This window comes from Podarcis tiliguerta, assembly GCF_965153285.1.
Source record: "Podarcis tiliguerta genome assembly, chromosome: 2".
In the NCBI taxonomy this organism is placed as follows: Eukaryota; Metazoa; Chordata; class Lepidosauria; order Squamata; family Lacertidae; genus Podarcis; species Podarcis tiliguerta.
In genome coordinates, this window is record NC_139535.1 from 117,875,341 (window position 1) to 117,887,310 (window position 11,970).

The 11,970-nt window shown below is 47.2% G+C and overlaps 1 protein-coding gene and 1 long non-coding RNA gene across 4 annotated transcripts in view; both read right to left on the minus strand.

Moving 5' to 3' along the window:
• The window catches only part of NXPH4 (neurexophilin 4), an 81,023-nt gene extending 72,008 nt beyond the window's left edge, over positions 1-9,015 (minus strand). The window contains exon 1 of one of the 2 annotated variants that reach the window (XR_014508271.1): positions 8,890-9,015. Coding sequence is in view for 1 of the 2 variants with exons in the window: in XM_083428326.1 (XP_083284452.1) it covers positions 8,890-8,943 (54 nt within the window). In the remaining variant the exon portion in view is untranslated. The remainder of the gene's footprint in view (positions 1-8,889) is intronic. The other variant, XM_083428326.1, reaches the window with a different exon arrangement.
• On the minus strand, positions 3,765-7,944 carry LOC310671948. Of its 2 annotated transcripts, none has more exons than XR_014508306.1 (3): positions 7,705-7,944; positions 6,294-6,443; positions 3,765-3,990 (listed from the first exon to the last, which is right to left on the minus strand). It is a non-coding gene; the product is annotated as an uncharacterized lncRNA (long non-coding RNA). The 2 variants fall into 2 exon arrangements; XR_014508307.1 differs by having other exon boundaries at positions 6,294-6,432; positions 7,688-7,944.
• Positions 9,016-11,970: the final 2,955 nt, after the last annotated feature.

The following is an 11,970-nucleotide window of genomic DNA, read 5'->3' on the forward strand; positions in this document are numbered from 1 at the left end:
GATCTCCAATATGGCCTTCTAGGCTTGCACAATGCGCTGTTGTTTTTCCCCCGCCCAACTCCTGGATGCACATACTTGCCTTTCACATTTTTGCATGTGTAATGAGTGAGGGTCTAATGAGACAAAGGGCTTATCCACACTTGCCTCTCCTCCGCTCTTTCCAGGCACAGTCCACAATTTAAAGCTCTCTATACAACCCCCCCCTCCATTTTTTCCCTTCAATTTTTTTTTTTTTTTTTTTTTTGCTCCTGAGCTTTCCCCGCAAAATCCTACTCTTTAAAGCTCAATTGGAGCAAAGTCAAGCTGTGGAAAACCAGAATTGGCAGTTGCTCTGATTGAGCTTTAAAGAGCAGGATTTTGCGGGGAAAACTTGGGGCAAAAAAACCAACCACAACAACACTTAGACACAGACCACTAAAGTGCAGACCTCTGTGTGGAAAGAGCAGGGCAAAAAGTAAGAGCGCATAAGCCTAAACTGAAGAAGAAGAAGAAGAAGAGTTTGGATTTGATATCCTGCCTTTCACTCCCTTTAAGGAGTCTCAAAGCGGCTAACATTCTCCTTTCCCTTCCTCCCCCACAACAAACACTCTGTGAGGTGAGTGGGGCTGAGAGACTTCAGAGAAGTGTGACTGGCCCAAGGTCACCCAGCAGCTGCATGTGGAGGAGCGGAGACGCGAACCCGGTTCCCCAGATTGCAAGACTACCGCTCTTAACCACTACACCACACTGGCTCTCACCAAACTGAGGTGGAAAATACAGAAGAATATAGGAGCCAGAACTCCGGGGTTCAATTTGGAACTATGAGAGTAAATAGGACTGACTAAATAAGGCTAAAAGTGTTAATGCCTCCTGAGACATGCACATACTCATACAGATGCATTTATTAATGGTTTACATCAGGCTTCCTCAACCTCGGCCCTCCAGATGTTTTTGGCTTACAACTCCCATGATCCCTAACTAGCAGGACCAGTGGTCAGGGATGCTGGGAATTGTAGTCTCAAAACATCTGGAGGGCCGAGGTTGAGGAAGCCTGGTTTACATACTGCTTGTTCATAATATAAAATGCTTTTATGGCTTTATCTTCAGCTTCCCAACAACTGTGTGGGAGGTAAGGCATTCCCATTTCTATTTTATATACTGAGGCCAACAAAGAGCAACTTGGCCAAACCCGAGTCAGCCACATCCCTTGGCAAGCTTCTTAAATTCACCCTCCCAGCTCCAGGCCCACCTCTGTGTTCGCCTGTGAGCCTGGGCCTTTCTTAAGGAAAAGGCAAAACAAATAGTTAGAGCAGGAATCCCATCACACATTAAAGGATAGAACATGAAGGCTGCCTAGAACTCCATCTGTATGGAAGGTGAGCCAGCACTGATTATGGCATCGCACAGCTTGCTCCATTGGGAGCCTGTCACACACGTGCCATTTTATGTAGCAGCCATGCAGCGGCCATTTTGTTTCCAGTGGGCCCGAGTCACCCACATCCCTCAGGCATCTTGGCTCTCAGCCTGCTCCCCACTCTTTCAGTCCACAAGCACACACTTTTAAATTTTGCTTCTCATTTTCTCAGGTGTTCAAGTGCCCTTCTGAACCTAGCTGCTGCATCCATTGGAAAAAGCTGTTTCCCATGTTACATGATTGCTTCTCTCCCAAAATAAGAACTGTGTTTTGTCTGTTTACCTACCAGTCCCAATTACAGTATGGGGGAGCCAGTCAGACAATGAGCTCTTAACAAGGCTGTGGCTAATGAAGAAGTGTGTCCTTGCTAATTAATACTGCTGAGAGGGGGAATATTTCTTAGATTTGCTCAGTTCAGAATTGGGCAGCATAACTCCTTCAGTGCCCACCACCAGTCTTCTAGGCAAGAGCACCAGTTACTGCTCCAGCCAGGGTTGCAAGATTCAAAGAAAAGCAGGGTTCCGGTGCACTGAATCAGTTTTACTGGAGGAGGAATTTCAGTGTTCCCTTTTTTCCATAATATTGCTGTAATAGCAGGAGAAGCAGCCCCTTTCAAAATTATCCCTTCTATACATCTGCTAACAACTTCAAGGCCTCAATAGATTCCCCCTCCAGTTACAATCCAGGCCCATTTCTCTACTGGTTAAAAAATTCCCTGCCCCTCATATCATTATGTCAATCCAGTGTGAACGTGAATAGCTCCAAGTTGCTATGTAGCATTGGCTGTGAGTGGTATGAGCCAGAAAGGGGTTAAAGCCAAAGAGGAGGGATTTATTATTTTATCAAAATGAGGCTACGGCAGCTGTTTAAATGCAGGAACATCTGGCACCGCATGACCCTGTGAAACAGCAGGGCCAGACGGGGCTCCAGGCACCCATCAGCTACTTTAAGTGGCTATTGAGCGTAATAAATGGAAAAGAAAACGAAGCCAGCCCTTTCCCCAGGACAGGGCAATGCCGAACACAGCAAGATAGCAAGCCCAGCAAAAGGACAGGCATTATTATCTGAGGATGAGGACACATGCCTTTGTCCTTGGGTCAGAAAAATAATAGGATGTTCCTTTTGTGGAACTCCTTTAGAGACAGACATGTGTTAAACGTGTTGCATTTTGCAAGGGTGCCTCTACATCATGGGTAGGCAAACTAAGGCCCGGGGGGCCAGATCCAGCCCAATCGCCTTCTAAATCCGCCCCGCAGACGGTCCAGGAATCAGCGTGTTTTTACATGAGTACAATGTGTCCTTTTATTTAAAATGCATCCCTGGGTTATTTGTGGGGCAAAGGAATTTGTTCATTCCCCCCCCCCCAAAATATATATAGTCCGCCCGCCCCCCCCCCCCAAGGTCTGAGGGACAGTGGACCGGCCCCCTGCTGAAAAAGTTTGCTGACCAAAGCTCTACATTATTAGAACCATTTTCATGTGGGGAAAAGTGATGCCCTAAATGCACCCTACTGAAGCAAACTGAGTGGAAAAACCAAAGTAGAGGTTTGTCCTGCACCCCTGAACTAAATCCCATTTCCTCTGTAGGACCAGGAATCATTTTTTTAAAAGTCCTGAGGTTGTCTGGCTCCTGCTGCGACCATCAGCCCCCCCCCCCCCCCAGCCTCCAAAGAACTGAGGCAGTATATGAGTGGAACATAGGGAGGAACTCAGTGCTTTTTTCCTTTAAAAGTTTTGGCTCACCATTTTATAGTTCAAATCGGGGAAAAGAAATACAGTAAATGGATAAAAGTACAAAGATCACAAAATGTTTAGGGCTATGCATACCCCTGGGTCCCCCCGGAAAAAAGCACTGGAGGAACTACAGGAAACAAAGATGGAATCAGGAAAGGGGAAGGGCAGAGATTCTGCTGTAGCAATTTCCAAATCTCTCATTTTCAATGTTTTTCCACTGTACATTTTTAAACACCACTATTAGGTTGATATTTGAAGCTGGATTTCAGAAATCTGCATTGCTATAATAGATGAATATGGCTTTCTGGAATCTGAACCCTCGCTTTTAGTTCAGTACAGCCTTCATTCTTCAAAAGCAGCAGAATTGCGGTCCTCATAACAAAGAGACACCTCTCGCCACAAAATGTACAAAATTGAGTAGCAATTTCTAAACACTCCAAAATGAGATTCTCGGGATGTCGGTGGCTGAGTGAGGGACACAGGGGCTCTCCAGATTTTGCTGGACTCCAAATCCTATGAGCCTCAGCTACCATAGGCAGTGGTTAGGAATGATGGGAAGCAGAATCCAGTCACAGCCGGAAGGCCACACCTTTGCTTTACATCCCCCAACCCTACCTCCTTCTTCTTCATTCATACACTTATGGGTCATGTTATTTCTAATGTTTTACCCATCCAGTTCCTCTTTTCCTCCAACATACTAGTCCTTGGTAAAGTAAATTCAAAATTCTACTGTCTCTTTTGCAACCACAATGCAAGCACACCAAGCAGATTAGCACTATTCTATTCCATCCTGCAATGTTTGGGAATTTCTTACTTTTTTTTAGCTCAGAGCTGTAGATCCCACTCCTCATAATCTCCCAGCATCTGCTGACAGAAATGTACACAAGCACAAAACAAGTTAATGGCCAGGGTCCTGTTGACCCGGACAGTGCTGAACCACAGGGGGCTGCCATTAATAAGCTTTTTTTCAATTTGCAAAAGCAAAGTTAGAAATATCTCAAAATACCATGTGCTGGTTAAACACCATAAACAATATTTGGGTAAGAATCTCAACATCAACTGAACTGTTTTCAAAAAGCAGTATCAACTATCGAAGTCTGTAGATTTCCCCACCACCACTTTGTTAAAATAACTTCAGGTTGGTTTGTGGATAATCAGAGTTCGCACCCCAACTTGACAAAATGCTCTGGTTGAAGGCTGATCAGCATGGAAAGGGAACTCTGGGCTGAGAGTCAACAAGATTTTCAGCTGAACCCCCTTGCAGAGCTTGCCATGTGCCAAAATGCTAGCATCTTCAGAGAGACAATGTACATCGGCTTGTTAGCAATTGCCTTGTGGGACACTCGTGCCCTTTCTGCAAAGGACAGCTGTAGGTGGTGGACAGAGAGCCTTTCAGCACTAAGCTCTGGTACTGGGCAAAGCCTGGTAATGGATAGGGTGCTCATGCCAAGTCGTTCTTTCTCACACCAGGCTTGCTCTCAGGTATCCATCTGGGCTAGATGGATTCACACCATACATTTAAAGCACACAATTAGCCTCAAATAATCCTGGGAAGTGTAGTTTGTTAAGGGTGCTGGGAACTGTAGCTCTGTGAAGGGAAAATTACAGTTCCCTGGATCCTTCCGGGATGAATTATGTGCTTTACATGTGGGCTGAATGTTCTTTAACTGTATGATGTCCACAGTCTGTCCATAGCTGACCTGGTATTAAGCAACATCCTGGGTTCCTTATGGCCAAAGGTTGCATAAAGCTGAATCTGATTATCTCAGTGATAGAAATAGGTGAGTAAAATTTCACTTAGCTATGCTTTTCTGTCAAAGTCTACTCTGAGGTGGCAGCATCACATTCAACATCCTCAGAGCCACAGATAGGATACTTATATACTTGATTGGCAATTCTGCATTTAAAAGAAACAAATAAATCTGAAACCCTAAATCTACATTCCAAACCCACTGAGCAGTCTTGAGTTAGTTATCATCTTGTGAAGATAAAAGGTGACACAATCCCCATGAACACGATCACAGACTTCTTGGAAGATACAAAAGAAGATGAGCAGAACCCTGACTTTAGGGAAGTCAATTCCCTGTTAGTAGATCAATATTACCAGATAGCACTCAGACATTATTTTATGTTAGAGTCCACATCTTGAGCGCTAGCAAACTGCTCCTTTTCTTTTGTTTATTTGAGGGAAACTCCAAAAATGCTACCATGGCAGCTACAACATTCAGCACTATTATTTTTTGGGTTCCACATCATGATCTTAGACTTCCTTGCCTGCTGCTGGGTAGACTGGAAACCAGGAAGCACAGATGGGGCAAATAAAAACTTCCAATGGTCTTCAATATCAACCAAATTCTCAGGTGAAAGAATGGCATATTGCTGTGCTCTGCTCTAAATATTCATTCACAGCAAGGTTTTGGTTCTATAGGTAACTGCAAAATCTCATTTGTCTAAATGGTATGGACAACATGGAAAATGTTGGGATAAATCAGAAATGTAGTAGAAGAGGGATGCTGTCTGCCTAAGATGCACTATAACAGGGCCACAAAGGAACTGAATAAAAAATTGAAGTCCACAAAAGCAGCCCCACATTTTAATGGGGCACCTCCACAGTAATAGTGGCGGCTTGCAGCCTGAGAAGTTAATATAGACCAGGCACTGGTGTGCGAATTGTTTCTCATTCCTTAACTTTGCTTGTAATTTTTATTTGAAACAACTGATGATCCTGTGAAGTGTAGTTGGGGGGTTGCGGATTTCCCACCCAGATGTTGGGCTTTTTTTTTGAGCTAACAGTAGTGTCTCTTCTCTCTCTCTCTCTCTCTCTCTTACACACACATCGCACAAGACCTAGTTTGAGAATCAGGAAAGCATCTCATTTGTACCTTCACTGAATGTTTTTTTTCTCTAATGCAGGGCTCAAAAAAACCCCAGTAGCTAAACCTTCTTTCCAAACCCAAAGCACACCTCATTCCTTTGATCTCCCTGCCTTTCACGCCAGCAACAAAAATCGCTGTTATCTGATTAAAACAAAGGTCCCCCCACAGCCTCTTAAAAGCATGCTCTCAGGCTGATGGAAAGCTGAGGGTAGCCCCCCAATAATGTTTCCCTCCCCATCTTGCTACACAGAATAAGATAAGCCCAAGAAAGACAAACTAGTTAGATCTAACCTTGCAAAAGTCTGTATGTAGCTCCTTGAGAAAGAAAAGAGGGTGGGGGAGGGGTTTGCATTCATGAAACTGTTGAAAAGTAAAAATTGATTGTCATGAAATCCGATTCTCGCTGGCCTGGTGCTTAATGAGCCCGTTCCTTATTTCTCCCTGCAACATTACAATGCCATAAAAAGAAAAATAAGACACAGGCAGAGAAAAAAATTAAAAATGAAACCGAAGCTCTTAACTCCCCATTTGCAAGCACTAAAAACTGCAATGCCTGTTACCTGTGAAAGAATTATTTCACGCACACACACACTGCACACCAGTGGATGTGTATGAAGCAGACGGAAGAGAATCAAAATTTTATGATTCTTTTTGAAAGCTATTGTTTGACTGGTCTAAAGAGAAATTGGGAAGTTCTAAAGTTCCAAATCACAAGGGCCAGGTCATTTCTGCTCCCAAAAGTCACTTTTAAAAAATATGGCAGCATGTTTGGTAGAAGAAAAGAAGACCCTAGGGGAATGGAAATGGGGAGGGGAGAGGTCTGAGTTGGAAGGCCTCTGCAATTATTTAATAACACTTTGCTTTAAGTGCTTCTCCACTCAGTTTAAACTGGGCAAATTAGAGGAGCAAGCCTCCAAGCGGAACAGCTAATGGGCCCTGGTTTAACCAATAAGGGGTATACTAGGCACAAAGAAACACTTAATGCCACAATCTGTAAGCATGTTGGAGAAACAGAACCAACAGCAACACACTGGCTCTGACATCCCCTCTCATACCTATGTGCAACAGAGAGAATGATGCATTTTATGGAAGACATCTCTTCGGACTGGATTGCAATTCAGAAGATGGGCGTCAAGGTCAGAAGGGCAGGGGGGCCGGGTTTGTGCCTGAACTGGGTTCCAGTTTGATTTTTTTATGAGGGCTTGCACCAAGCAAACCACCATCCTGTCCTCAAGACGAGCAAATTGGACATAGTGCATCAGATCCTCTGGGGGAAGCGACAGTGGCTCCCAGGGTTCTGCAGTGCTTGTGGCATTTGAGACAAGCTAAATCCGCAACAGGAACACCAATGCAAAAGGTCAAAGCTCTGCCTAAAATTACTCAGTTTAGAACCAGAAGAAGCACCTCAAAAGAGGGGAGCTGGGGAGTTGCCATGTCATGAGGGGGAAAATGTACCTCTTTTCCTAGCCAGTGGAAGTGGGTTCTGAAAAAGTGGTGGAAACCAGTTTTTGTAGATAATGAAATGGAAATAAAACTCTGAATGCTGGGATTGCGGTGGAAGGTCGGGATGGGCTGATCTGCCCTGAGAGCCCCAGATCCTAGCAAATGCTAGGTACGTTTATTCAGCTGTCTAGCACTTTGCACAACTCACAGAACAAGCGTCTGAAATATGTGTGAGCACACACACACTATTTCCCACCACCTTGCACGAAATCGATATTGTACGGTGTGACCCGGACGTGTAGGTGCCGTCTATTCACGCTTGCATGGTGTTCCCACGTGCAAACCTTGCACACCAACTCCGTACCGATCCACCTGCCTCCGGGAGCCAAGTGGCACTGCACGACCACGTGCGCGCGTTTGTACACACAACGGGTACGTGAGGGCGTGCGCCGGAGCCTCGCTTGCGCCGCGCCTGCGAGCGCGTTCCGTGCGCATTTCAGCCCTATGGGAGTTGAAAGAATATGCAATATTGTACTGGAATATGACACGCGCGTCCGATGCATGCACGTCTGAGTTCGGGAAGAAAGATCGGCGCTCGACCTCGGGGTGCCCGCCGCGCGTCACCAAGCCGCCGCTCTTCGGCTTTTTACGATGCCATTGCGAAGCGCCGCGGCGCGAGCATTGCGAGCGCGCCTTGACCCGGAGTTACACCTAACCGCCCCCATCGCTGTCTGCGGGCGAAGCGGGAAGAGGATCCGAATTGGCAGCCAGGCTATATTTACACGATTCACGTCTCGCGAGCCGCCTTCCGCGGAGCCGCCAGACGGGCCGTCGCCCCAGAGGAGAGCGGAGGAGGTGTTTTTACAGCTTGGCAATCTCTTCTCTTCCTCGCCCCACTCCGCCAAAAAACCCAAACCAAACACCCCCCACAGGCGCTCCGTGCTGATTTCTTTTTTGTGGGCGGGGGGAGACGAACTTGCTACACAATCTGATTGTGTCCCACGCTAAGAAAACAGGACACACACGCAACCCACACACAACCCAGCCGCCCGCCCAGCTCGCCAATGAATGCATACAGACGACTCCCCGCTCCCCAGAAATCAGCGTCTCCCTTAACTTTCGAGACACGCGTCAAGTCTCTGCTGCTTACATTCCAACGAATTGTAACCCGGAGTCGAGTCAAAGTTGGGGAAACGATGCGGGCGGCGGCCAGAATTAAAGCAATCCCTCCTCGCCATATACACAGTACTAGCCTTTTTTTTGGACCGGGCAGAAATCTCTCCTGGTTCCTTCGGTGCCCGCTTTCCCTTCCCTCGTGCCAAGGGGCAAGTTTGCTTCGGGCACAAGGCTGCCTTCTGGGGCGACGGCAACTTCCCCCGCCCGCGACCCCCTCGCCAGCCAAGCCGCCCGCCCGCGCCTTCTCCTTTCCCAGCCCGCTCCTTACCTTTTGCAAGAGCCACTGGCTAAGGAGGAGATGCACCCAGCTAAGGACCTTCATGTTTCAAGGCAAAAATCTTCCGCCAGCATTGAGAGCGCGGAGGAGAAAGGGGGGGGGGGAGAAAGAAAGAGAGAGAGAGAGGTGGGTCTGGAGGAGGTGTGGGGAGCGCGAAGAAAGGAAGACCACCAGCAGCAGCAGGCACCCCCCCCCCCCAAAAAAAGGGGGAAAACAACAAAATCCTTGCGGTGGGAAGGAGACCGCGAAAGAGCTGTGCGCGAAGGAGGAGCAGCAGGTATCCGGAGCAGCAATCCAAGATGCACTGAGAATTGAGGCGGGGGGGGGGGTGGAGAAAGTTGACTCTGCACTTGATCGGAAGGAGGGGAGCGCGCGGAGAAGAGACGGGCGTGAGTTGCATGCGCCTGCCCAAGATGCTGGCGGGGAAGGGGGCGCTGGCGGCGGCGGGGGGGGGTCTGTTCCTTAATTCCCTAGTTCACCAATCCCAGCCCGCCCGCCGCTGATGGGAGAGGGTGTTGCGATTTTTCTTCCTACACCTCTTCCTGGGAGGGAAAGAGTCTGGGGGCAAAAAAAAAATATGTGACGGGGGGGGGGGGGAGGCGGAGAACATGCTGAAGAAGTTAAAATTGTACTTTTCACAGAAGAGAGTCGGGTTGGTTGGTTGGTTGGTTTGAACTTGTGATCTCAAGGGGAAGGAAGACATCAAAGGTTGCCCCCGCCACCCCCGCCCCACACTCGGCAGCAGACGCGTAAATCCGTTTACTTCAGTGGGTTCAGATCCCTGCGCAAAATCGCAGGGTGCAGTATGTTAAATCTTCCAGTTCGAACAAGAGATGTTTGGGGAGGGGGCTAAACAGGGGACAGTATACAATAAGGTTTAATCTGAGCTCTCGGATCTGTTTTCAGCCATAGTGATCAGTCTAACTGGGGTTGTATGCAACTATAGGCTAACCTTGCTATTTTACTTTCTATATAGATAATATTTCAATAATGTCAGAAGACTGCCTATCTTTTGGCAGGGGTGCTTTTAGCGCCTAGTACATGTTAAGTTTTTGAGGATTATTTTTATAAATTTCTCTGAAACGTGATAATTAAGAAAATAATTTCCAGAGGGGTGGGTGTGCCCTAACAAATGTTTTAAGGTGCCTCAAGACCTCTCTGACAAAGAAAATAGTGCCCTCAAGCATGCGCAGAGTTTGTGCCAGGTTATTTTCACTTACTACTAAGAAAGCTTAGGCATCACCAAGCATTTAATTGTTTCATAGAGAAGCCATCCACTTCAAAATCAAAATCCCCTTTATATTCCACAGCCACCCGCACCTACCTAAAGACAGATGCTGCCCCATCAAGGACACGATTCCTCCCAGAGGCCCCTCTGCCCTCCAGTTCCTACCCCCCAAGCAAGCCGACTTGAAGAACCTGCCTCTTGTGTATGCAGAGGATGCCCTTATATATTCTAAGGTGTCTGCCGCCTCATATGCGGGCAGTAATTCTTTCATTTCAGCAGAAATACATATTCAAGTGTTATTTTTCTTCTCCCTCTTTCCCCTTGAAGGCTGACAGGGCTCTGCCTGGTGTGTGAGCAGCAGGGGAGCGGGGATGCGGGGAGGGAGGCACCAAGGGGGGGGGGAGTAAAGACAGGATCCTACGCAACCCAAACAAGGAAGCAATAAAGCTGCCCTTTTAATGCTGGCACCAGCAGGTGCTTGCCCTTTCACTGGACACCTGGCTGTTTTGCAGCTGGCACACCTGCCTGGCTCTCTGAAGAGGGTGCTGGGAAAGCTCTTGCCAAATGTGCCCTCTCTCGGAGTGAGGGGTGGCATATCTCCCACCCCACATAGAAGTATCTCAGAACAACTGGGCCTTCCAGGAAGGGTGGCCACGCCAAGGGACTGGGGCCAGGGAGGGGAAATGCCCGGGAGGTGGTGGGAGACAGATTTCACAGAGCTGTGTGTTTCTTTCCCTAAAACACCAGCTTCTGAAATCATGGGATTCTGGGGCCAGTCTCTGTTCTGCCCTCCTCAGAGCACAAGATGAAAGGATGCTCTACAGATGTTGGAGTATGATACCACAGGGCATCAACTGAATGCTTGCTGGGCTGGATCTAGACACGTCAAAAAAACTTTCAGCAAAACGCGTTGTAAACCTCATAGTGGGAAATTGCGTTGCCGAAAGACAGAACTCCACAGCGCCATCTGGTGTCACAGCGTTATAATGCATTTAAAATGCTTTTCCTTTACTGATGTAGCTGAGTCCCTGGCTTAGTCCACAATAAAATATCTAATCATTGATTTAACTGTGGGTGCCGGGGCAAATCTGGTTGGTGTCACTGACACCCGGATGGAGGGACTGGGAGGAGTTTGCCAGCAGTGTCCTCCTGGGTACTTGGTACATTGCTAGCACTGATTCAAGAGTCAGGAAGGAGGAGAAATGCCTTGGTCTATAGCAGGGGTAGCCCAATATGGTGCCTTCTAGATGTTGTTGGCCCCCACGTCCCACCAGCCCTAACCTGCATGGTCAGTGGGCAGGAATGATGCAAGATGTAATCCAACAATATCTGGAGTGCAACACATTTGCTGCCCTCATAGGGGTTGCCAATCCTTTTGGGCAAGTGGGCATATCTGAAATTTTGGGAAAGTGCCCAATGATGCTGTAGGTGGGCATATGCCCAGACTGGGGTATGTGTAGGGCAGAAATCCTTGCACTGACCAGAAACAGCTGTTTGCTGTGAACCACGGGCTTTTCGATGGTGCCACCCTAGCTGGTATTCTTTCGCCACCTGGCATGTACTCTGTGTTGGTGCCAGGTGAAGATCTTTTTATTTTCCCAGGCCTTTAAAATTATTTAAAAATCTCTTCGCATTTTTAGTGCTGACTGAGAGTCTTGTCTTATTGATTTTATTATAGGCTGCTTGAGGTTTGTTTGTTTAAATGCTGCATTATATATTTTTTCTTTTCATGGTTACTGTACAGTATATTAAATATACATTATAAGCCACCCAGATAATCTTTGTATGGGTAGCATACAAATATTCTAAGTATTTTTAAAATGGCATTCATCTCATCACGGGGC